The sequence below is a fragment of the Aptenodytes patagonicus genome, chromosome W, assembly GCF_965638725.1.
Source record: "Aptenodytes patagonicus chromosome W, bAptPat1.pri.cur, whole genome shotgun sequence".
Lineage (NCBI taxonomy): Eukaryota > Metazoa > Chordata > Aves > Sphenisciformes > Spheniscidae > Aptenodytes > Aptenodytes patagonicus.
In genome coordinates this window covers 3,541,573-3,565,519 of record NC_134981.1, presented here as the reverse complement: position 1 = coordinate 3,565,519, position 23,947 = coordinate 3,541,573, and the positions used below count along the sequence as shown (strand labels likewise).

At 42.6% G+C, this 23,947-nt stretch overlaps 1 protein-coding gene across 5 annotated transcripts in view; it reads right to left on the bottom strand.

Moving 5' to 3' along the window:
- LOC143172286 (dymeclin) overlaps positions 1–23,947 on the bottom strand; it is a 224,911-nt gene that overhangs the window by 8,072 nt on the left and 192,892 nt on the right. For all 5 annotated transcript variants that reach the window (XM_076361540.1, XM_076361539.1, XM_076361538.1 and 2 more), the window contains one exon: positions 23,802–23,915. In XM_076361540.1, coding sequence (XP_076217655.1) covers positions 23,802–23,915 — 114 coding nt within the window. The remainder of the gene's footprint in view (positions 1–23,801; positions 23,916–23,947) is intronic.

Genomic DNA, 23,947 nt, shown 5'->3' with positions numbered 1-23,947 from the left:
CACGGGCTAAATATCCCCTGTTTTAGTAATCACATGAGCAGTAGTAGAAAACAACATTTTTCCCAGGCAGTAAAATTCAGTGAGTAACCCATACTCATCTAATGAGATACAATCTTCCTGATCCAGAAGGGCAGGGAAGTTTATCTATGGAGAGACAACTGTTTTAGCAAGTTAGGATCACTGATATGCAATTTCGGTTTTCAGATCACTCAGAGTAAAGGTTTGTACAGCCACAGCTGCAGGAGAATAAATGCTCAGGCAGCGAACAGTGAATTCGCACTGTAAGACGTGAACTATCACCAGAGAAGCAGATGTGCCTCTGGTGAGAGTTCAGCAATTATAAATTTTTTTTTTTTTATAGAGTACTGAGAAGCCAGGTCAATTTTGGAAAAAATCAACAAGGCAGCTGCTGTGCCTAGATGCTTATTGGTAAAGACGGGATGATTTAAAGAAGTGAAATATTTGCAGTAACCCTGCCAGGGCGCAAAGCTTTGCGGAGTACCACATTGCTAAAAAGAAAAAAGACTGCCTTTCTTTCTAGGGCAGATTGGCAAACACTGACAGCTTTAAAGCCCTGCTAGAGAGGCAGGGATGCACATACATACACACATGCGCATTTCTTTTCCTTACGGCTAGGAAATATTGCTGATAAATGTCAATAGCTTCGAATCATGCCACAGAAGTGATTTTTGTCTTCATACCGACTCTTTAATCCATACGAATTCCCAAAGCACTGTACAAAAGTATAAATTTGAGCTTAGGATGAGGCCAGGTACCCACTTCAGGCTGTCCTGGGTCCACCTCAGAAACATCTGACTCTGGGCTACTTCTAGACAGGACAGTAAATAAATTGGACCACTGGCCAGCAGCTTCTTCAGCAAACCCGGCTGAAAACGTGCCACCTGAAGAGCTGATCCTCTTAACCCTTAAGCGGTTAGTTTGAGAAAACAAGGGGCTCCCTGCTCAGCTTCAGGGATACTGTGTCTACCCGGAGAAATTTCGGAATGGGAAGAAAAGATTAAGAAGATGATGAAAGCCTAAAGCAGGACTCACATATTATGCGCTGTTAAGCGTCACTAACCTCTACGTAACATCATATGTATTATACGTTTATAGTCATGCTTCAAGGATTTATAGTTGTAATTACAATTTGCTTGCCCTGTCAGGATTGTTCTGTATACCATGTTGTCTGGATGGACACACATCTTTTCAGAACATTTCCAAGATGACAGCTCAACACCTAGGAGCCGGAGCTGTGACTTGCTGCCAGACCAGAGAGAGACAGGGAGCTGCAACAGGAACATCACAGGGACGTTTGCAACACTGCAGAAAATACAACGTATGCTGGCTTTGCCAAATAATAAGAAAAAAAGGACTAGAGACCGGTCTATGTAATTACACTTTACGCTTGAGTACGAAGGCATGATGTGTAGATGAGGTACCATCAACAAAAAAATGGAACTTGCGTCCACTTCAGGGCTTAACCTGAAACAACAATAATTCTTTGAAGATACAGAGGCCGTTGAGAAGAAAGAACACAGGCACGGGACCTGAGCAAAAAATGAACAACCTCAAAACGACAACAGGTAAAAATGAGGAAAGTTTTTGAAACTGAAATAAAACTAACCAAGAAAAGATTTAAACACGTGGAATGAAGAAAGCTACTGGCCCAACTCACAAAAACAGTTCTACTGCCTGACCTCGCTCAAGCATTCGCGATCCTGTTATGTACACACCCCGACTACTCAGATAAATAAGTAAAATCCTTTGTGTGCTTTTGAATTTAGGGAATTAAAATCTGAAAACCAGAATAATCCCTGGCCCCATTTCTCAGTAGCATTAAAGGGCACCACCGCACAAATGGGGACGAACCTATCAACTCAGAAAACTTTTATTGATATGAAGTGGATGTGTAAGTCTTCCTACCAGGGGATTTGCAGAAAATGCACATTTCGTAACAGCAGACCCTATTTTCACCAGCGCCGAGGAAGATGGAACTGAGTTTAAGCCCTGGCTTCCTGCGTTTCAGCTCGCAAGCCATCCTTCTCTAGAATGTTGTGCAAAGCTTTACACAGCAGTGAAAGCCAGTATGTTTGCAGCAAACATTTTTGTTAAAACTGGAATGCATTTAGAAATCACTCATTCACTGCCAACTTTATAGAGAAGATTTGTATAGTTGCGAAGAAAAGGTTACAAGATTAGGAGTAGATTTTGGACACTTTACCCTGCTACAACTCACAATTAAGTCAATGATGCTTTAGCAGTACCCTCAAAGGGGGGCCTGGACATCCAGGAATTTCTTAAGTCTCAGAATTAAACCCTGCAACCTTATAAAGGCCTCCCAAACCCCAAAATACCATTCTCCCCTCAAACAAAGCAGACTCAAGGCTGAATTTTTTCTTTCCAGAATTTTATGAATGAGACAGTTGAAAATCTGCCACTTTTCAAGTGTGCTGAATGTAAACTTTAAACAAAGAAGTTGGCTTCAATAACTCAGCTGGGAACCTCTCACTTACTTTTATATATTGTGTAAATCAAGGCGGGGGGGAGCAGAAATCAACTCTCTGAAGGTCTCAAATTGGGCAAAAATTTAAGTTGTCCTAAATCCGTATGCGCACTGTTTGGATCACTCTGCCAAAGACAGAAAATATTAAGTTTAGCAGGCAAGCGAAGGCAGGGGAAGATCGGTTACGCACAGTCAACCAGCAGATCTGTGAGAAGCTGAGATGCTTGGTCCCTCCAGAGAAAGCTCACGGTGCCTTCAGAGCCCCAGCACCACCTGGTCAGCAGGGAAACCCTTAGATAAAGCAAAAAGGGCTTTTTATGGTTCAGGACTTGCCAAAGATCAAGAGAACTCCTCCCATACAATTGGATTATTTGCAACAACATGGAGGAACTCAAAGGAGGGTAAAAAAAAGGGGTGAAAAAGGCAAAAAGCCTCTTCTTGGTAAAGACAGCAGAGGATTCACTCACGCATCTGGGCTACAAAGTCTGCTCCAACTTCTGGATAAAAATTACAGACCTGTATTCCCTTTATCAACCTTTTTTTAAAGCAAACCCAATACTATAAATGCCAAGCGATATTCCAGTTTTCACATCAGAGACAACTATCTGCTAATTATTCTCTGAAAAGTGAATTGCACGCTTTTAGTCTAACTGATATAACTTATTAAACTTTAACAGTGAAGAAAAACTCACCTGAAAAGTTTTAAAATGGCCTGTGAAGCATATGAACAATGGAGGGTTTGGAGAAAATAATCCTGCTGAATAATGAATATATACTCACATGGGTAGCTATATACTCAAAGACATGGCGAATCTACGCAAACCTTAGAGCTAACTATCTATTTTAAATTTCTAGCAGCGAGTGCTACTGTTTAAGTCACAGCAGCTGTTTTGATTTTGGTAGCAGACTAGTCTAAAACACAAGGAATGTTGTTTATCGTGGAAATGCTTTGCGCTCCAGATAACATCACCGACGATTGCTCCACCTAGGCTAACGCACCGCCCCATCGTCCTAAACCAAACCCCAGATAAACCTCTCACTGCTGCCCGACCTCTTCTACTCCCACCAGAAACCCAGCAGTTGTGCAAATAAAACTCTTGCCATGGTGTGTGCCACGCAATCAACAACGCGAAATGAGCCCAGGTTGTTTGCTACAAGTGTGGCAATGAAGGAAACGGTTAAGCTTCAAGAACATGACCCACATTTTTGTGTTTCAGTAAGGCACCGGAGCAAGCACTCTGTCTTGCTGCAAGAGGGACTCACCTCGGGAGCCCTGTCTGGATGACGTACAAACTCTGACCCAGCTTCCTAATACGTAAATATGACAATTTTCTCACTTTTTCATAGGAAGCATAGTGCCCAGGGTTAGATTTTTCTTCCCCCATCCTGGGAAAGGAGCTGGAAATTTCACTGTCCATCTTTACAGACTCAGTCCCACCTCGCGCTTGCTGGTGGAGAGTTGGCGACCACCTATGAAGTCTCTAGCACTGATTTTCATCTCCTTGCTCTTCAGGCTCCGAGATAGGAAGGAAGGGACTGAAGTATGCTGACAGCATAAACCACACTAATTTCATAGTTAAAGGATTTTTCCTTTTGGAAACTACCTATAGGAGCCCTCTTTGCTGCCCTAATACAGCCTTGGGATTATCCAGTTGAAGCACGGAGGCAGAGGATCAAGAGGTCAAAACTGTTTTCACCCGCCTGCTTCTTTCAACCAAAAGTCAGAGTTACTACAATGTCACAGTTGTTTGTTTTCTCATTTAGTTGCATAGAACATATTCCCCCGACACAAAAGGTGGCAGGAGAAGAGCAGAGTGATTCAGTTTGCATATTTTTCCAGTGACGAGGTCCCAGACATGCTTTCACTGGAAATTGGTGCAATGCTGCAGCAGCATCCAAAACATCCCACCAAGCCAAAAAGAACATTACTTTGGACAACTGGGACCAAGCTCCTCTCCGTTATCACTGTCCAGGGGTCCAAAACACCGCCTAGACTTTGGCTTTGTGCATCAACCAGGGAAATGAGACCCCTCTCCCCGCCGAGTTTAACACCTTCGATTCGCCTCGCGGAGGCTGACATTTACAACACATTTCCTCGCGCGGAGCGCTCCTCGCAGCTCATTTTACGAGGTTTGACTTTTACATAACAGCAGCCACAAAGACGAACCCCGAGCCGACATCCTCCTCCGGTCCCTCCCACCCAGCACGGCGGCGGGGCGGCACGCCAAGCCCAAACATCCTTCCCCCCTCCTCCCCCCCCGAGCGCCCGTGGAGGAAGACCTCCTTTTGATTTTGTACTTTTTAATCTGAGAGAGCCAGGCCTGTAAATATTACAAAAAATGATAACAATGACTTACAAACAGAGACAGACTCGCTGTCACCAACTGTTAACTCTCAGATCAGGGCAGCCTAGGAAGTGGACCCTTATCTGCCTGAGGTTCAGGACACGCTGACTAACACCCCTATTGAGTCTGCAGACCTTTGGCTCCCTAATCTCCCCGAACTGGAAAATGTACACCCCGACGGACATACTCCCTTCTCAAGTATTTCAAGCCTCAGCAAACAGACAAATCGTGCCGTGAGATGAGCAGCGCTGCCCCGCTACATGCAGGAAATCCAATTTATTTGTCTTGAGGAGTGAAACGTGAAATGACAGTAAAACCTCTCCAGCCGTAGCACGCGGTGCCAGACTGCAGCCTTATCTCTGCTGGGACCGCGAGCCGAGGAATCGGTGCCAAATGTGGACGTTTACGCTCTTTATTTTGTGGATGTGGACTTCACAGCTTTTTTTTATTTGCCCTAACGCTTAGAGTCCTGTGAAGACAGACCCAAGCCAGGGGGGGTCTAAGTTGACCTCAACATATAACCAGGGTGCCTTTTCTTAAATGGATTTTTAGGTTGTTCATTCTATTCTATGTTCTAGTCTATATTCTATTCTATATTCTATTCTATTCGTGAAGGACATGAAGATTGTGATAGCATGTTCAAATTGGCCACTGGATACAAGCCTTTATCAATGATAGAGGCAAGTAGCGTGTAGGAGAGAGAAAGGGATAGCTACTAACGAGTAGAACAAGGATTCCTTCAGGGTGGAGGACATCTTTATGAGTCTTGAAGCTGGGCAACTGCATCTCCTTGACTGGCTAAGTATGGGGAGTCAGGAGCTGACTGCATCTAAAAAGTGATCTGTATGCTTGGTGTCCTCCTGAAGCCACCAGTTTAAGAAGCAGCACTCTCTTATAGTGAAACTGCCTTTTTTTCTAATGCAAACAATCACCTCAATCTGAAAAAGGGCCTCAAGTGAGCTGCTCTTTCAATAATGCATGAAAATTACTTGTGTTTTCTGTTCTGCTGTGCTTTAGATGCAGTATTTCCAGATTTGTTTGCCTTCACTGACCTTAACTGTATTAAAACCTCCTATTCTGCTAAGGACTATCTTTAGGATATGAATCAAACGGTTCTAGAGAACTCCCCACCTCAGGCTGGGGAATTTTAAAAGTCATTTATTCATAAATGCTATTATGTCCCTTTGTTATGGAACATATCTGCCCCCTTCCTCCCTGGGCATTCAGGTCAAGATTGTTTACCCTGGTGACAACAATCGGTCTTTGCTGGTCTTAGCACTGGAGGATGGAGCTTGGCAAAACCTGATGGGACAGATAAGCACGAGGAATTCAAATAAAGTTTTGCTGCCCGACTCCGAGCTCAGAGCTACAGGCACCACTTGAATCTCACAGGTCTCGCATTAAGGACAACACATAAGTTTAAAGGCTGTGCTCTTCGCCCACTCTACTCCATAGATACAAAAAATTCCTGCTCTATTTTGGAGCTGCCAGTTGCTCATACCATCTAGCAGACCTTCCTTCAGCGAGCAAGTTGATAGAAGCCTTGGCTTTCCTATCTGTAAAAAAAACCAATCCTTGCTGGGGTTTTTGATACCTAACACGCGGCGGCAAAGGAAGGGAAATCTTCCTCCTGGAGCTTCTGGATGCTGCTGCAGCGTTATCAAGCTGGGAAATTCTCATCCCACTGCTATACTGTCTGTCCTCAAGCGAAACTCGGCTCACAAGCCACAGGTTGATTGCTCTCCCCGTAGCTGAAACATCTTTTGTGATAAAGGAACTAGTATAAATTACCTAGCTGGCATACAAGCAGTAAATGCAATGTATGTCTTGCAGGACTCCCCGTCTTTCCTCATCTCCCTTGCTATAAGAGCCCATGGTGGCTGGAAACACTTAGCACCTACCTGGAGTGCTAGTATGGTCATTAAGTGCAAGGAGAAAAGCTGGCACTTGGGTAAAAGACAATATAGTGTATATATGTTATACAGGTAAGGAGTCAACGTGAGAACACGGTCAAGAAAAATCACTCCTCGTTTGCAAGCTCAACAGACTGTGGGTTGAACGTTACAATCTTAGGAACCATAAACCCAGCCTAAAACCACATGGATTCAAGATTCAATGCAATCATCTGATACTACATAACAAATACAGCTACAAGAAAGGCATGGTGACCTAAACCAGCCGCCCTCTAAATCCTAACAGCAGAGTCCTCAGCAGCAATGCTGATATACGTGAGAAATTCCCTGCTTGGCCAGGAAAAAGCCATCTACATCACTAATCGTCCTAAGCAGGAACAAACAGCCTGTAAATCAACTGGAGAGAAGCATTGCAACTTGTACCAAAGGTTGTGACAAAATTAAACTCAGTATGGGAATGCAGTTGAGGCAGCCATCAGCTGACAAAGTACATTTCTCCCTCATTCTCACTTCTCGGTGTAGTTGCTGTAAACATTCAAGACATTTCTCTAATTTATGCATTTAATTAAAAGATCTCTATAACATTCATGCTGTTTACATTTAACCCAACACTGCAATGAAAGCTGTAATTTTGTCTGGGATTTATATTCTGTACTCGAATTTATTTTGATTCCTCGATTTAAACATACACACGGAAGTGAAAATGTGTCAAATCATGAAAATGGAAAAGATTATACTCCATTATCTAGTTCATCTGTCAACCAGGGCAGAAATCTGAGGACTGTTTTTCTCAATCTGCCACATGTTATGGAAACTTAATTTAAAAGACTAACTCAGTAAAGACAGCCAAACCTTAAAAGCGGGAGAGCAATTGGACCGGCATAATTGGAAGTTGGTTACATGATTTTTTTCCTCCCTCTAGGTTGTATTCAGTTGTTCATAACTTGCCAAATCTTGCACCTTCTGGGATAAAATTGTGGGCCTCTGCCACATGATTTTACATTTTTCTTAAAAAGAGGTTAATATTTTTTTTTTTTAATGGAATGAGAAAAAAAAGTGGGGTTTTTTAATCGAAGAAAGTGATAAATTAACTTTAAATGCAACTTTTTTTCCTTTTCAGCTACCCTGCTGATACCGAAGGTTTGCAGTAGAAAACCAACACATGGGTTGGAAATAGCTCTCAACTGAGGAGGAGGGGAAAAAAAAAAAAGAAGTCAGAGCATTTCAGCGTAATTTTATTTGCTTTGACCAAAGTTGCAAGGTATTTGGAAACAACACGTCATGCACATGCAGCGCATTTGGCACTGGACTTTTCATTAGACTCACAACATATGCAACTAAGTAAGGGAAAGCTGCAAAACACATGCGAAGCAGATTTAGTCACAGCGAAAAACGTAATAAAAGCATAGGGTGGCTTTCTAGGGTATGGAGGAGGAGGAGGAGGAGGAGGAGGAGGAGGAGGAGGAGGAGGAGGAGGAGGAGGAGGAGGAGGGAAACTTGGGAAATGTTCTTTAGCTTGAGCAAATGTATAGCTCCTAAGTTAATAGGGGATGGGCTCTGGCTCGGAGCCCTCCTCTAAGATGTACTGGACAGGGAGTTATGGGCTGCTCATGAGCGCTGGGCTCCTGCCAAGCTGCTGCGAAGCCAGCAGAGCTCTGCAGCTCTGGGCAGGGAAGCTCCTCTCTGCTCTCTTTCAAAAACCGGGATCATCCTTGAAGGTTAACAGAGTTCAAATTATGTGGCAGGCGAGCGGTTAGCAGAATGGAAGTAGCTTGGAGAAACGTACACACGCAAAACGTTGTTTACCAGTGTCAGAGGTCTGTTACTATGGGGAGCGACTTGGAAAGTCTCACCCTGCTTTCCCATCCTCTCATTCCTTCAGTGCTTGCTTTCTGCCTTGGTATTTTATATTTCTTTCTTGTAGTAGCTTCCTTAAACCAATGAAATCAACCAATTTAAAGTAGCTGGAGACAAACAACCAGATACACAAAGATAAGACTGTTTCACGTTACAATCTCTGTAAAGGTTAAATTCTTCTGCTCAAAGTCTCTGTATGTGCCCTTCCTTCCTATGAAGTAAGAGAATGACCCTCTCCCTATATGTGCCACTGAAAAATTAAATTTAGGGAATATTTCTTTATTTTTAAATTGCACAGCTAAATCAAAGTAGATGCATTGACAGGCAAGGCAGCGTCTCCGAGCGCACATGGAAAAATCAGATTCTGTTCCTACACTCACTTCCAGTCTCGTTGGGTATTTCACAGGGCAACGAAAGGCCAAGACGAGACTTCAGTTGTGCATAAAGAAATATTTGATTGATCTCTTTTGGCAATCCACGCTCCTTTTAGTGACTGGAGTTCGTACGTCATCTCCTGACCCTTCCCCTCCACAAAGTTTGCAGAGCACCTAACATCGGGCCCCCCCATTTATCACCACCGGCAGTGCCATGTGCAAGGATGCTCTGCCATCTGGAGAGCAGCAGGAAGGAAAACATCCCTCATCCTGGGTGACAGTAGGAAAATGCCACCCCTTACCACTTTTCTCTCCTCCAAAACAATATTCCTAACAGCTCTGGCTCCTGCTCATCACTGCAAAACAGCCTCCTCCTGGGTAAGAACTGGTTGGGGCATCTTTCACTGGACGTGAAATGAAGATGCTGAAGGGCCCCTCTCACGCCGACTATGCCACCGGTAGAGCACAACCAGGCTCTTCTGATTCAAGGAAGGAGAAGACCGTTGCAATGGACTTCCCTTGCGTCCATTACAGAAATATTTTTCTGCTCCCTACAGGATGCATAAAGAATTACATATTTATTTCTTGAGAGTCATATTTAGATGTCTGGATATTTTTATACAACGGCAATTTTGCATCTGTTGCTCTGTTTCAGGAGAAAAGGCAAATGTTAGCCAGCCTCCATGAGAGTACCGCTGCCGCTTCTTCCTTGTCATTCGTTATACTTTCCTTCATACTCCCTTCCTAGTTTTTATCACCGGGGGCGACAGGATGCTAACTAAACCCTTAGCAAACGCTCAACAGCCAATTCTATGCTCCTATCAGTGCTGCTCTTTCCCAGGCTACTTGTCGAACGGCTCTTTCACCCCATTCTTTTTTTTGTTATGAACTTCAATCCCAAACACGAATAAACAACTTCATTATTACCTGGTCACACGATGCATTTGAAAACCCTGATAACCAACCCTCCACCTTCTGCTGTTCTGCCCAAACCCCAGCTCTGCTCCTGCTCAGGTTCAAAGGAATTCTTAACTTTACGACATCGATAGTTTCCTGATGGCCTAATCCTGGGTCAGAAAGAAAAAAAAAAAACCCCACCACCTTTAATAACTGTTGTTACAGGACACTATTCCATCTTCTAAAGCCTCTGCATGTAACTGCATGAATTCTCATCTGTTGTCTTAATGGGAAGCAGTTAATTGCAATCCACAAGCTGCCACAGGCAAGGCTGAGAGATTAATCAGCTCGGCTGGGTACGGGGCTGTAACTGCCGTTGCAGTTCTGCGTAGCAGTGAGGGGACTAAACCCAGGTGACGACAGAGTTAAGACGACCACAGGAGAAACACACTGGGGAAGAGCAAAACTCTTGCCCTCCTGACCACCCTGCTCCTAGAAGGGTTTGTTTTCCCTTTTACGTTTTTCTTGGTTTGAAGAACTAGTCTGAGAATCACTAACAATATATATTATTGTTTTAACATAATATTATTTAAGTTGTTATTATTAACTAGTACATTTCTCCTGGCTGGGTAGAGAGGACTTTGCCATCTGAACATTTCAGTTTGTTCTCAAAACTGGTCTTGGATAACCAAAGATTTCTGTGGAAGGCTGACCTGCGTAACAGTATTATTGAATAGCTCTTCCGAAACAGCTAGGGTAACTCCAGAATAAGGTGATTTCATTCCAGTGTAATTGTTCAGCTTTGCGAAGAAAGCAATTACTCTGGAATGAAGTGACTGAATCCAGAATGCAGCTTCCAGAAGGTAACTGGAAGAGTTTTCAGGGGTGGAGGGGACAGACATTAAGCCTCCATGTAAATATTAGTCTCCATGTAGACAACAGCTTGGGAATAGGAGTGTCCTGTGCTAGCGCACCCTTCATCTTCATCTTGGCCAATGCACCTCATTCCTGAACTGCACAATCACTGTTACTCAAGTCGCTCACCCAAGGCACCACCCTCCCAAGCTACCTTGTCTTGTTGTGCAATACCCAGCTCTTGCTGCGTCCCTCCATCTCTGGATGAAATTTGCTTCTCTGGATTCCACTCAGAGAAACAAAGCCCTATGTATGAACCGGATGCATCTTTCCTAGAGAACCGTGATCAAACTACTGGTAGGATAATAAAAACACATAAAATATTCAATTTAAAAACCACAACTGCCACCATAATCCTGAAGCCAACGAAAGCCTCACCAGTGCTTCTGAAAACCCCACATGTAAGGTTTTCCTACATTATAGTTGCGTTTATACAATTCAATTGTTATTATTACCTATTACTCCAGATTAGTCTATTTTCAGCCAGTCGTTTATCTTGTAGGTGTTACAGAAAATGAAGATCTTAGGCAAGGGTTGAAGAAAGAAACTGGATTAAACTGTTTGGAGCTTCCCCTGATGACAGTAATGGTCTTTTTGGGACCATGACAGGTTCACTGATTTTTCAACATATAAAGCAAGTGTGGATTTGAGTGTTAGCGCCACTTTGGCCTTGACCATCGACAGTCTCTCACTGATAGACATGAGGGATCTCCAAGCGTGCAGGGCCCTTAGCAATCTTCTGGCTTCCCTGGTTCAGAATGGAAAGGACCAATGTTCTGCCTGAGATTCTCAGTAGTGTATATGGTACGCTATTTTAAAATGCCTGGGTTTTTTTAAGGAATATCGTATTTATACTAAACCACAATTTTTTTCAAAAGCAAGGAATGCTAAATTTGTAATGTTTTTAAGTCAACTTCAGCTGTAGACACAGCTCTGAAAGCATCTGATTTTTATGAGTCTCAGTTATGTCAGCAACGAGGCCAAGTCATCTACTGATCTTCTTCTGAAACGGCGTAGCCTTGCAGGACGCAGGCTGGGAACGGGGTCCCTCGCTGGCATGAGCCACGCGCTGATCCAGCGATACCAGCTGAGTCTCGGTGACGATGAGACTTACATAGCGCTTTCGTAGGTTGCAGACAAGCTGTTTTCAGCAACTTTTTGTTTACGGACGAAGGATCCAAAATTGTAACAAAGCTAAATGAGCTAAGGGAGCTCTAAATATTTTCACAGTGATCCATTCTTAATAAAAAGGAGGAAGAGCTCTGACATAACAGAGTGCAAAAATTCTGTTTACAGGATCTTCACGTAAGAAGCAATGAATTTAAGTAAGGCGGTATTACTTGCTACTGCTATCAATTAATGCAGCAACCACTTCCAGACGTAATAATTACCATATGTGCACTGCGCTTTACCTCTGGGCTTATTAATTTCATACACAGGAGGTTACAGCTATTGATTGCATTAAAACATATCGACATGTTACAATAGCAACGCTCCCCCTGCAACGCATCGTTGCACAAACTGAAATGATTCAAGTGATATAGAAACAGCCAACTGCACCCATCAGCAGACAACTTGCTCATGGTCGTTTCTCCATCCTCTCTTAAACACACACACACAGAGTATTGCAACAGGAGAATGACAGCAGTTAGCTCAGCTGCTTAGGGACAAAAACTATAGGGTCTTACGAGACAGATGTTGACCACTGGATAAATGCAAAGCCACTAGGAGTACCTATCAATAGATTAACAGAAATAAAATGGCTCTTATTTCTCACTGCAATCTGCCCCACCGAGAATTTGCTCACGTAGAAGTGATTGCCAACCGGCGCTACCCTACGAACTTCAGAGCGGCCTGAAGTTTGGCAAGCCTCAGAAGAATCTGCATTTGAATGCTATGGCTCAGTTTTGGGATTTTTAAAAGTGCATTTGATTTTTGATATATAACGAACAATAACGACATCCAAATAACACCTAGACAAAGTGGTGGCTGTGTTGCCATAAGACAACTGCGTTTCTAACTACATGCAAACACAGCAATACGTTCAGAAGCAACTGCACCCTGTTTGCATTTGGGGTTTTTTTTTGTTGTCATCCCATCTGCATAATTAAAGATATATTTCCATACAATTCTGGTTAAGGTTCTATAAATTATATAACCTGCTTTAAAACCTCCCTGTAAACAACAAAGCGTTGTTTGTATTTTTAATAAGTCTTAATTTTCCCTTTCTACTTTAGAATATATATTTCAAGTAAGAATGCACTGAATTCCGTAGGTAAACCTCACATTAAAACAATTCAACTGTCCTAAAATAATATTCACAAAGACAGTGGCAACCGTGACGCAGAGGAACAAAGGTAACAGGCAAAATTAGCAAGCTTGCTGCATTGGTAGTACATTCATATAGGGTGAAAGTGTGTCAGCAATTTCCAGAAACCTTTAAAAATTAGAAGGAACCTGGCTTTTTTTTCAGCAAAAGCACTAAAAGCAAGTGCCAAGCACAAAGAGTTAATGCGTTCTTCCTACTTCTGAAAGTAGGAACGAACCCGATTTCGTCAGTGAGGTTTGGCAACGTGCGAAATCCTGTAACCAATTTCATTTCCTGATAAATGAACGGTCCACAGGGGAAAGTCAGCCAGAGGCTTTGGGAACTGTCGAGAGCTCAGACATGACCGAGAGGCTCCTGGAAGGAGCCAGACTGTCTCTTTGCTTATCGCCGCCCAGCCAAACGGCACCATCCGAACGCCGGCGCTGCCAGACTCCATTTCGAGCCGGAGCTGCGGCGCAACGTGATAGCGCTTCATCAACACGTGGGATCCCCTGAAAAAATAAACCAGCTCCAGCACACATCTTATATTCTGCTTTAAGCAACCGGGCTGAAAACACATGGTTGTATAAAAAGGCGTTGGGATGTAACTTGTAACGGTCTGCGTTGTTTATGTGTTTTAAAGCCAAGTGCTAGGAGTGACTCGGTATTCTGGAGTTTAGAATCTCCCCCCCCGCCCTTCCAACAGGAAAAAGCCAAATACAGAAGGATAAATCATTCATTATTGGATATATCTTGGCATTAGTGAGACTGCGAAGAATGCATTTTCAACAGGAACTATAGGCTGCGTCATGTGGAAAGCTGAACGTCAGTCTCAGTTTTAAACTGTTCTCAGTTTTAAACTATAAATTGATTTTTTGAGAAGTTATCCTCATAAATGTGACTGACAGTCTTACTGAATCTTAAGGTAAATATCAGATCTATTTGCAAAATGACAAATGTGCCTCGATACAAGCTCAGCTGTGAGTTTCTGATCTATTTAAATGCCACCTTTTCATACAGAGTTAACCTGAATGTTTGTTCGCTTTTATGTTATTACAAATTGATTCACAACTCCAACATTTTTACAGGAAATTCAAGTAGCTTGACATACAGAGATTTGAACTTTTAAAAGTCTAAAGTTTGAGCCTGTAAAAAAAAATATTGCCAGTCTGATGACCCCTGAAGGGAAGATAAAAGGAAAAAAAAAAAAATAGCTCGAATAATAACTTCAGGCCCTTCATTACCAAAATCCTGGGTAACTTTTCAAGTGGCTTGCACGCTTATAATAGCAACGACGTCTGCGATTGATTAGCTACCCCAGCACAACCAGATGTCACAGTGACAGGGAGAAAGTACTGTTGGTTCTAGAGTTTACTGGGAAGCAGAACATCATTTCACTGAAAACCAAAAGATCTAAAAAGGAAGTCGGGGAAGCTAAAGAAATGTTATGCTTGTTCTCAACCAAAGTGTCCGAATTCAGTTTTACTGCATCTTCCAGTTCTCTGGAAAGCCTGGGATAAATTCTTTCTTGCTCCCGAGGAAAATGCTGCTCACTTGACTCAGTCTGCCCTTTATCGCAACACCTCTGCTCATTGCTTTGCTGGGATCTTTGATGTGTTCTGCTCAAGACTGTGACAAACACAAGCTAATAATACCAAAAAAGACAGTTCTCTATGTTAACTGTCTACCCAGGTTTGTAAACAAGGTACACGGCCTTGGAGGAATACCAGAGCACGACTCCCAGACATACCAAGGTCTACTCTTGGAGCAAACAAACTCCAGGAGCCCCATCCCCGCTGCTCCTTCCATGACTTTACTCATGTTATTTAATGCACATTTTAGACCCCAGATGAGAAAAGCAATGAGAATACCTGAAAGGAACATGAAGAAGATCAGTTCTTTCAGATCATTTTCATATTAACAATACTGCTGCCTTTGAAAGTATCCTTGATAATTTTGGGGCTACTGCTATGTTTTTACCAAATACTGCGATGACTCCACGCACATCATCGCGGAGCGAGCAAGAAACGCTACGGCAGGAAAACAAGTAGTCTACTTTCTTCTCTTCAGGCTGCAGCATTAAAATGGAGGGTAATACTGCAGGGTACGGTATACCACAGACTGGTTGACATAAGCAAAACCCAGCACTGCAATATTAGTATTCATATACTAATATTCTAAGATGAGCAGCCAAAGCACATTGAGGGGATTTAGCCACCAGTGTCTTATTTCAATTATAACCTGTGTAAGAGAAATTACTCATTGAATCGTTTATATTTTACCATCCGTTTCAACACGAGGGCTTGCAAAAGCTGAATGGATTTGGTGTGGGTAACCAAGACTCACTCCCAGTTCCGTCGAGCTGATCGTTCACCAGTTGACAGGGCTCTACCTCCATCTCTTCTGCTCCTTCAGCTGCTTCTCTGAAGCCACTTCAACCAAGCTGGTTGAAGCTCAGAAGCTCACGGACTCATTTTTGCTGCTCTGTTCACAGACAGCATAGGAAGAAACACAAAGCTCTCACGCTGTGAGATCCCTACCAGACTGCTGACCACCGTGGGCATGACTGCCCCGCAGAGGCATGGACAGCTTTGGTAGCCCTTCAAACTACTGCAGATTTAGGCGATGGGGCTGGTCTCCTTACATCTACAGTGATGCAATGCAAAAACCCAGTCCTATGCTGTCCTTTAAGGCAACACAGGAAAGACAAAGCCAGGACACGCCTTTGCAATTTTCTGAGCTACCGCTCAATCGCTGCGACTCCTGCAAAACAGCAGCCAGGGAAATGAGGGAGGAAGGGGACAGAGAAAAGTGAAGCATAGTCCCTCTTCCCTCCTAATTAGCACCAGTCAGTATGAGCCACATACTCCCCACCACGGGATATGCAAAGTCCTAGGCACCTGCCCAGTGTCCTGCTCTCACCATGCCTGGTAGCACCTCGTAAGCATGAAGGTACGGCTTGAAAACCTGAAGATTATTGAAGCCAACAGCAAAGCTCTCCAGTGAGAGCAGGATTTTTCCCACGGATCTGTGAAGCGTTAGGATATAGCAATGAATGTTTCAGTGACTAGGAAGAAAACAAGGTTGAAGTTCTCCGTTTATTCCTGATCTGTGAAGAAAAGCTTTATACAGTGCTCTCTCCAAGTTGAACGCATGATCATTATTTTCTGTTCAAAGAGATTTCGGCTCCTTTACAGTAAGAAACTGATATTACATGAGAAACAGTTTAAGGATCAGAGATTCAAGAGTTTGCTAAGGCATATTTTCCTACGCTGATGCTGCAATGATGTTTATACGACTCTTCAATAGGGAGGTGTCAGAAAAGCATTAATATGTTTTTAACTGTGTGCCTGGCAGACAAGCAAAATAAAATAGCTGGTTTTTTTTTTCCCTTGTTCTAGTCAACAATGCCAAAAGTTACTGTTTATTTTTCTCCACCCCCATGGAAGAATTTATAACCACTGAAGTAAACTGAAGTTAAAAAGCTGTTTTTAATTCCAAAATTGACTGACAGCTGCTATGTAAAGGCAAACCTAACTTGTTTGGGTTCTCAGGAGCATTCACATTTGAAAAACTAAGTTTCCTGGAGCCATTTGAGGGGTGGGGGTGGTTTTGGTCCCTTCCCCTTCCCCATAATGCTAAAAAATAATTTAAAAAATGTGATACTGTATAATTTTCACATTCAGAAGACACCTGGGGAGAGGTGGAGAGCACATCCCCTTTTCAAATAGCCTTGAAAGTAACATATAAATATGGTATCGGTTATGGTGTTAGCCAACTCTCTTTGGGAGCACCAAAGCGAGGTTGTGAATGCCACGGTACACACCACCGCTGTTAGACCTGGCAATATTCAAACAGATAATAGACTCAGCCGTAACTAAGACCTTATGTGCAAAAGGACTCCTCTTACACCACACCAAAGAAAAGCAAATCTTGACATGTACGACATTCAAAATCCATGCAAACACTTACTGGAATGGTAACTGTACGAAGAGTTCTGGTTGGTTTTTTTTACTTAAAAATATTAAAGCAAACTTAAAAAAAAAAAAAATATATGCTTTACAAGTGACTCACTGACACTACCAGACTATGCCAACATTTCAAACCTCTTGAGTCCAGCAACTCATGGAAAGCTCCACGGCTTTCCACGGATCGCAAGTTTCAAGTCAAACTACATTTCAAAGGACTGCAGTATAATTTGTTTCACTTTCCCTAAAGCTTCTAAGTCAACGTATTTCTTCTATCTTAGGTGAAGGATGCTGCTGAAAATGAAGTGTTGTTAGTATTCAATCCAACTCATCAACTGTATTTGCATTATATATACCTACAAACAAGTCTCTCTAAAGACTGCTGAAATCCACTTTTAACCATGGAACAAAAGGAGTCACCAAATTTCAAAGACTTCGAATCCACAGATGCTAAGGCTAATTTACTTTGGCCCTTGGCTTCTTCAGCGTTAAAAAAAAATAACCAGGCATATAAAAAAAAAAGTTTAAACAAGCATAAGGGTTGCAATTCTGTTTTAAAATACGTATGGCCTTCACTGCAAAATTTGTTAGCATGCTTTGTATTCTAACTAGCTACTCGAGTCTACCTCCTACTAAGGAAGCATTTCTGTGGACCATCATATTAATGTTCAAAAGTGACGGTGGTATTTATTTCTGAACTACAGCTCCAGAGTTGGGGTACCCTTTTGGGATTATGGAGCTAAGAGCCCGACTTCTGACTTACTTTCTGTAAGTTTTTGCCATGCACAGTCACGAGTTCCCATATGATGCAGTATGTCAGCAAGTATCTAACTTTAAGTACTGTAATAGTCACAGTTTTTCCATAATATTTTCCACATACTTTAGATCTTGCCTACACACAAGTTTGCACCATTTAATTAAATAGATTTAAATGATATAAACCCCTGCTTGGACATACTTATTATAAAGTGGTGCCATTCCGTTTAGCTTCAACTCATTCTCAACAATTTAAGTAGCTGGGCTTATATTAATAGAAGAGCACCTGCATAAGGGTTTGCCCTGGTTCAGACAGACAGACAGGTTTGTAATCCCACTTTAAGATTAGCCAGAGTCAGCTGAGTGCAGACATGTCTTTGACTGCCTGCTCACAGCTTCATGATGATAAGTTATTTTCTGACCACAAAGCCCAGCAAAACTTTCAAGATCATTTTTCCTGGAATTTTGATTACCCAAAATCGTATTTCTCAAGGGATGGGGAGTATATTCTTCTCTACCCGAGGTCTCTGAGAATCTGACCTCTAAAACGAATGCCTTCAAAAGAAACGTGAATTACTGTTCATCACTTACAGGTCAGCTCACGGAAGCAGGGAAGCTTGACATCTCAATTGAGGGTATAAATTGTCAGAAGGAAATATACAATCCATAAATATTATTATTCTTAGCATATGCTTGGTGTTTTGGAAAGGCCCAAAAAGCACTTTGTTTAAAAGTCTCTTACACTTCTCTTGCTAATCCAATCTTCTTCAGGTCAACAGCAGTTGAGGGTCAGCCAAGGGAAGTCTGCATTACAGATGCCTGCCTAGTGTCAGGCCTAAGGATGTATTAGACACAATCGGCTTCCACTATAAGAAGATCTTTGACCCTTCAGCCAGAAAGACATAAATATCAGGAAGAATTTGATGAATTTGTTTTTTAAGGAAGTTTTCTGTCTCTCTTGCTTAGTGCTATGCCCTAGAGCTCTGTAAAGGAGTTGCTGGTCTCCGCAGTTCCTCTGCCCCTACCTCTTTACAGTGTCATACAGAGTTAATTTGTGCAGTCTTCTACCTAAAACCCACGGTAGTGAGGTACTGTCACAGCAGTAAAACAGATGCAAGAAAGCTGTACGTAGCTTAAGAATTACAGATCTGCCCCAAGGTTTAATTTAAATCATTAAAGACCACTGGTCTGGATTCTGAAGCCAGCATCTTGCCGTGGCCAGATAACAACCACTGAGGACTGAGGACATCAGGACTCTGGGGAAAAAAAAACATCATCAGGAGCAACTGTAATGGAAGACGGGGCAACGGATGGTCTCTTGGGATCAACATCACGTTAGGCAGGACGCACACATATAAACTGCTACCAGTTTCCTTCGCAGTCTGGGGCGCTGTGCGAGCGCTGCCCATGTCCTGCCCCTCTGCCTGGTGTGACGGTACAAACGACTGCTGAACAGACGGTGTCTCCTCCCTAGGAGGAGCATCTGCAGAAGCAGGGCAACTTTTCCAGAGAGCTCAGTAGCTAAACCAAGAGACTGTTTAGACTCCCTCAGTTTTGGGGGCTTCACATGCACTTTCTTTTATGGCTATACCTTCTTCCCAGAGCTGAAAGTACCTACGCTTGACGTCCCCCATCGAATTCGCTGCCACCTCAGTCAACAACAGCGTTATTTTAATGACGTTTTTGGTAGCTGAACTTTTAGCGTTGGCGCTGCTTCCCCAGGAGCGGGGTGATGTGCCGGGGACACAAAGCCGTTCTGGTCCAGCTGCCAGGCAGTATCTACCATCACTCCGATGACAATTGACTCCTTTCCCCTGCGCTCTGGTGCCTCGATGATTAGGGGCTTTCTCCAGTGAAACAACTGGAAGTTGAAGGAGTTGGAAGTACATTGTTAATAGAAAGGGAAACCTATAGGAAGTGCTTTTAACACCTAAAGCGAACCTTGTTCTGTCAAAAGACTGAAGGCTTTTACCTCTGCTCCTTTCACATATTCTGTGAAATTTTAACACCCGTTGAACTAGAATGCACTTCAATAAATATTAAATTTTGTACCATACCAAAAAGGTGCGAGTTGATGGCATAACGGCATGTCTGCATAACACATCAAGAACATATGACAGAATGCACACTGATGACAAAATACTCATTGACACAGGGAGAAAAGGAATAGGAGAAAAACAAAAGCAGCTCAGAATACGTTCACGAACATGAAGCCTCTGCCTTAAGTGGCTTAGCTAATGGGAACTTTTCTAAAGCATTAAACATGGCCTCCCAAGTGTGATCATTCCATGAACCCAAATGTCAGCTTCCAGTCACTAGCTGGCATTCAAAACAAGTTTTCCCACTTATTGTAAAAGAGCGGTTATCTGCTGGCTAACTCCCCTTGAAATCCCGAGATAACTCGCAGACTCCAGACACAGTCCCACTTCTCTCACGCTCCTAATCCTGAAAGTACAGATAGTTCACCAAAGGGAGGAAAGGCAGCCTGAGAACTTTAAAAAAATAAAATTAAAGAAAGAATGAGGCCAATTTTCACCTATCACTATGATCTCTAAATTGCCTTTAATAAGCTTCTGCAATAAAACAGGGAGCCTGGATTGTGGGCTGCTCGTCTGCGAAGGAGACAGCTCTATCTCCACGCCGTGGCTTCTGCCTCTGTCCCGGGCATATTAACTTCATTTATCTCCTCCCACAGACTGAAGGAGAAATAACCAGCTCTTGATTTCAGCACCTGCCCTTTATCTCTCTGTTTATGCAGAAGTCTTCTAAAAGGCTAATTACTCGGCTTGGACTTTCCCTGCCTTCCGCAGTACACGGCTAAAAGCATACGCTTAAAATAATGTTAATTATATTGTTTGTCTCCAGTCAGATTGCTCTGGGACTGGAAGGAAAATACGAGTTAGATCTCCCATTTCCCAATAATTATTTGCTGAGAAAACGCAGGCTATCTTTCCTCACACACACACACACACAAATATATATATATATATATATATATATATATATATATGTGACCTACTGCTAACACACACACACTCGCTTTGCATCCCACGTTGCTTCCCACCGTGAAAGGGAGCAGGAGTACCAGGGTGTGCTACAAAACTGATAAGCACCATTATGCAGATCAGGATCGTGGCTCTAAGTGCTGTTATTTTTAGTTGACGTTTATTCATGTTTGAACTATGGTCTAAGCAACAGACTCAAGATCTGAATACATGTAACGCCTCCTGAATGCTCACTTCCTCGACAAAGGCCAAGATAAGCAACTTGAAAACATTCACTGTAATTATCTGTGCATACATCGGGTACTTATATACAAGAAAAAAACCCACCATTGTCCGAGCTGCAGGGAGGCAAGTGAGTAAAACCGCTGCTTCAGTCCTCATTTTTCCAAATCAAACCCTCTTTGTGTTTCAACCGCCTCCCCCAGAGTGCTTCAGCGGAAGATGCTAATTTCTAGGAGGTCGGAGTAATATCTCTGCAGGGTCTCTTGTACTTTAGAGCACTTCAGCATGTTATGGCAAAAGGCAAGGATGGCTTGAAAATTAATTAGCAATTAACTGCAAAGCTGATCTATAAATCCTCAGGATTAAACTCCACAGCTTTGCACGTTGTCATTACATGTAGGTCATGTCAACCCAGATGCAACAGACCCCTAATTCCTCCGCACATTGTCCAAGCTGGCCAGGCACAAGCCAACATCCAGAAGCCACTTCTCAGAATTGGCTGTGCCCAAGCCAGCACGTGTTAGAAAAATGTCCTTTCAGCAGGTAATATTAGTTGCTCTACGCAGCTAGACAGCTTCCAGCTCGCAGATGTGAGCTTAGCGATGTGAACAGCCGCAGAGCCTATTGTGCAGGCAAAGCGACTGCTCCCACCCATCCAGACATGCCCAGAGAGTGTCATTAAAGACATGTGGATTAAAGCTTTCTCCTTTATTTAGCTGCTGAAATTCCTCAGAGTTGCCAGAGTTATTGTGTGACTATATCTTTAGTCTGATCTTAATATGATTTTGTCGAGCTTTAGAATAGCTTCCCCTGAAAACCTCAGAGACTGAAGTGGGAAGACCTGAGGAACTGTGAGACTCCTAGGAGAGCGGTACAAGGACGGAGGGCATGAAGGCTCACAAGGTCATTTCTATAGGAGGGAATCACGTGCTGCTCATCATTACTGTCTGTGCAAAGAAAGGCTGTTATTTGCATTTACAAATTAATGCGTGACGTTACAGACACCAAGGTCAGTGTCACCAACTTTTCTCCATGCAGGAGTCACCTGCTCTGGCCAAACTGCTGCTCGGCAAAAGGATTTTGAAAAAACAAAAAGATAAAACCCAGTAGGTCAAAGTGGGCAGTGCAGAAGAATTATGTGCCAGACTGTCTGTGTTCACTTGGTAACCCTGCCCCCAAACTCAAGTCCTTTGGAGGAAAGGTAAGCGCTCCAAGTCATACTGTAAGCGTCCTTAAAATGGGAAGTACTCAACTGCTCGGTAAGGACAACAGAGCTTGGCACTTGTCAAAAAATGTTGATCTGTTGATTTAAGTGGCAATATAAACATGTCATTTTGAACGCTATATATCATTAATGCAGAAAATTTAAACTTGATGGGATTTCACTCCAGAAACGACATTTCTTTAAGTTGTGGCCCAACATGCAAGTCAATCTGTCACACTAAGTAACTGATAAAACCTTCATTTTTTTGTAAGCAGCGGATTTATTTAGCAATGGCTCTATGTCAAGAAGGAATCACGGTCGCCTCTCAACATAAGAGCTTTTAATTATCTGCATGTAAGAATAAGTTGTCATAGAAAACGCAAAAGGTCCAGTGTTTCTCTCTATTCACAGCATCACAGTGTAGCAAGGACACAACCTGGAGGGTTGGATTTGGATCCAACAACTCCTCTGGCGTTACTTAGGCTATTCCTGTACTGCGGCTCAGGACTCGGACTCTAGACCAATCTCTCCTGAAGTAATTCAGTCCGAGTGACTAAATACGTGCCATCTCAGGGACACAGGGAACTGTAGGAAAGACATTAGTATATGCAGCCAGCTAGACAATTCCCACTGGGTGTTTTAAAATTACCAGGGTATAAATAAATTGCCAGCCGTGGCCAATGGCCATGCGTAGTCCGTGTGCCTTATCAATGATATTTTCCTAAAGTTATCACAAAAGAAATGGGTCTTGAGAAGGTGCTCCCGCTCTCTTATCATGGAGTAGGAACAAAAATGGTTCTGCAGAAAGCAGACAGTATTTAAAATACACTTGGCATAACGAAGAAGAAAATTCGTCGTGTGTTTAAAAAAAACACACATAACTCCCATTTACTTACTTACCTACTTACACAGATTTCATTATTGCAGTATTTAAACATCACACAGCCATTAATAGATTTTAGCCTCACAAAAGCTGTCAAGTTGGTAAATCCCTCATGAGATTTGAGAGATTCTCAGAAGAGAACGGAGGGGTCTGCTCAGGATTATAAAGTTCACGGTCATGTTGACCACACTTACAGGTCCTGAATTGATTTTCAGTAGGTTGGTTAATTCTTAACTAAAGCCCCAGAAATTTATCTTTTTTATATAGAGCCAGATGGAGGTGCAGAGCACTAGAGAAAGAAGAATAAGTTAACAACACAAAAAAGGATGATCAAAGTTTGGTTACAGCTTAACTAAACAACAGATGGAGAGGTGTGACTGCATCTTCGAGATATGATGAAGAAAACCTTAGCCTCAGCAAATGTTAATTCCTCCACACGCTTCAATTTAATAACTAATCAAGAAAACTCACCCAAACAGCACAGATTAGGAATTTAAATTAAAACATACAGATAGGGCAATCCACAATGTAATCCCTTATCTGCCGCTATCGATAGGAGAAACGATGTTTTGATGTTATGGATATAAAGGGTATGTATGTAATTGATTGGAACAGTACACTTTAATTGAGAAGGTCTTGAGCACTTACTCTTAGCCTGTCTTTGGGCAAAGCAACAGCTCCTTGCTTGATGATTTCCAGAACTCGCTCCACTGACAGCTCAGCTCCAGCTTGCTCTAATCGGGAGCTGAAAAAGCTGATCACCTGGAACGAAAAATCAGAGCACATAAATAAAT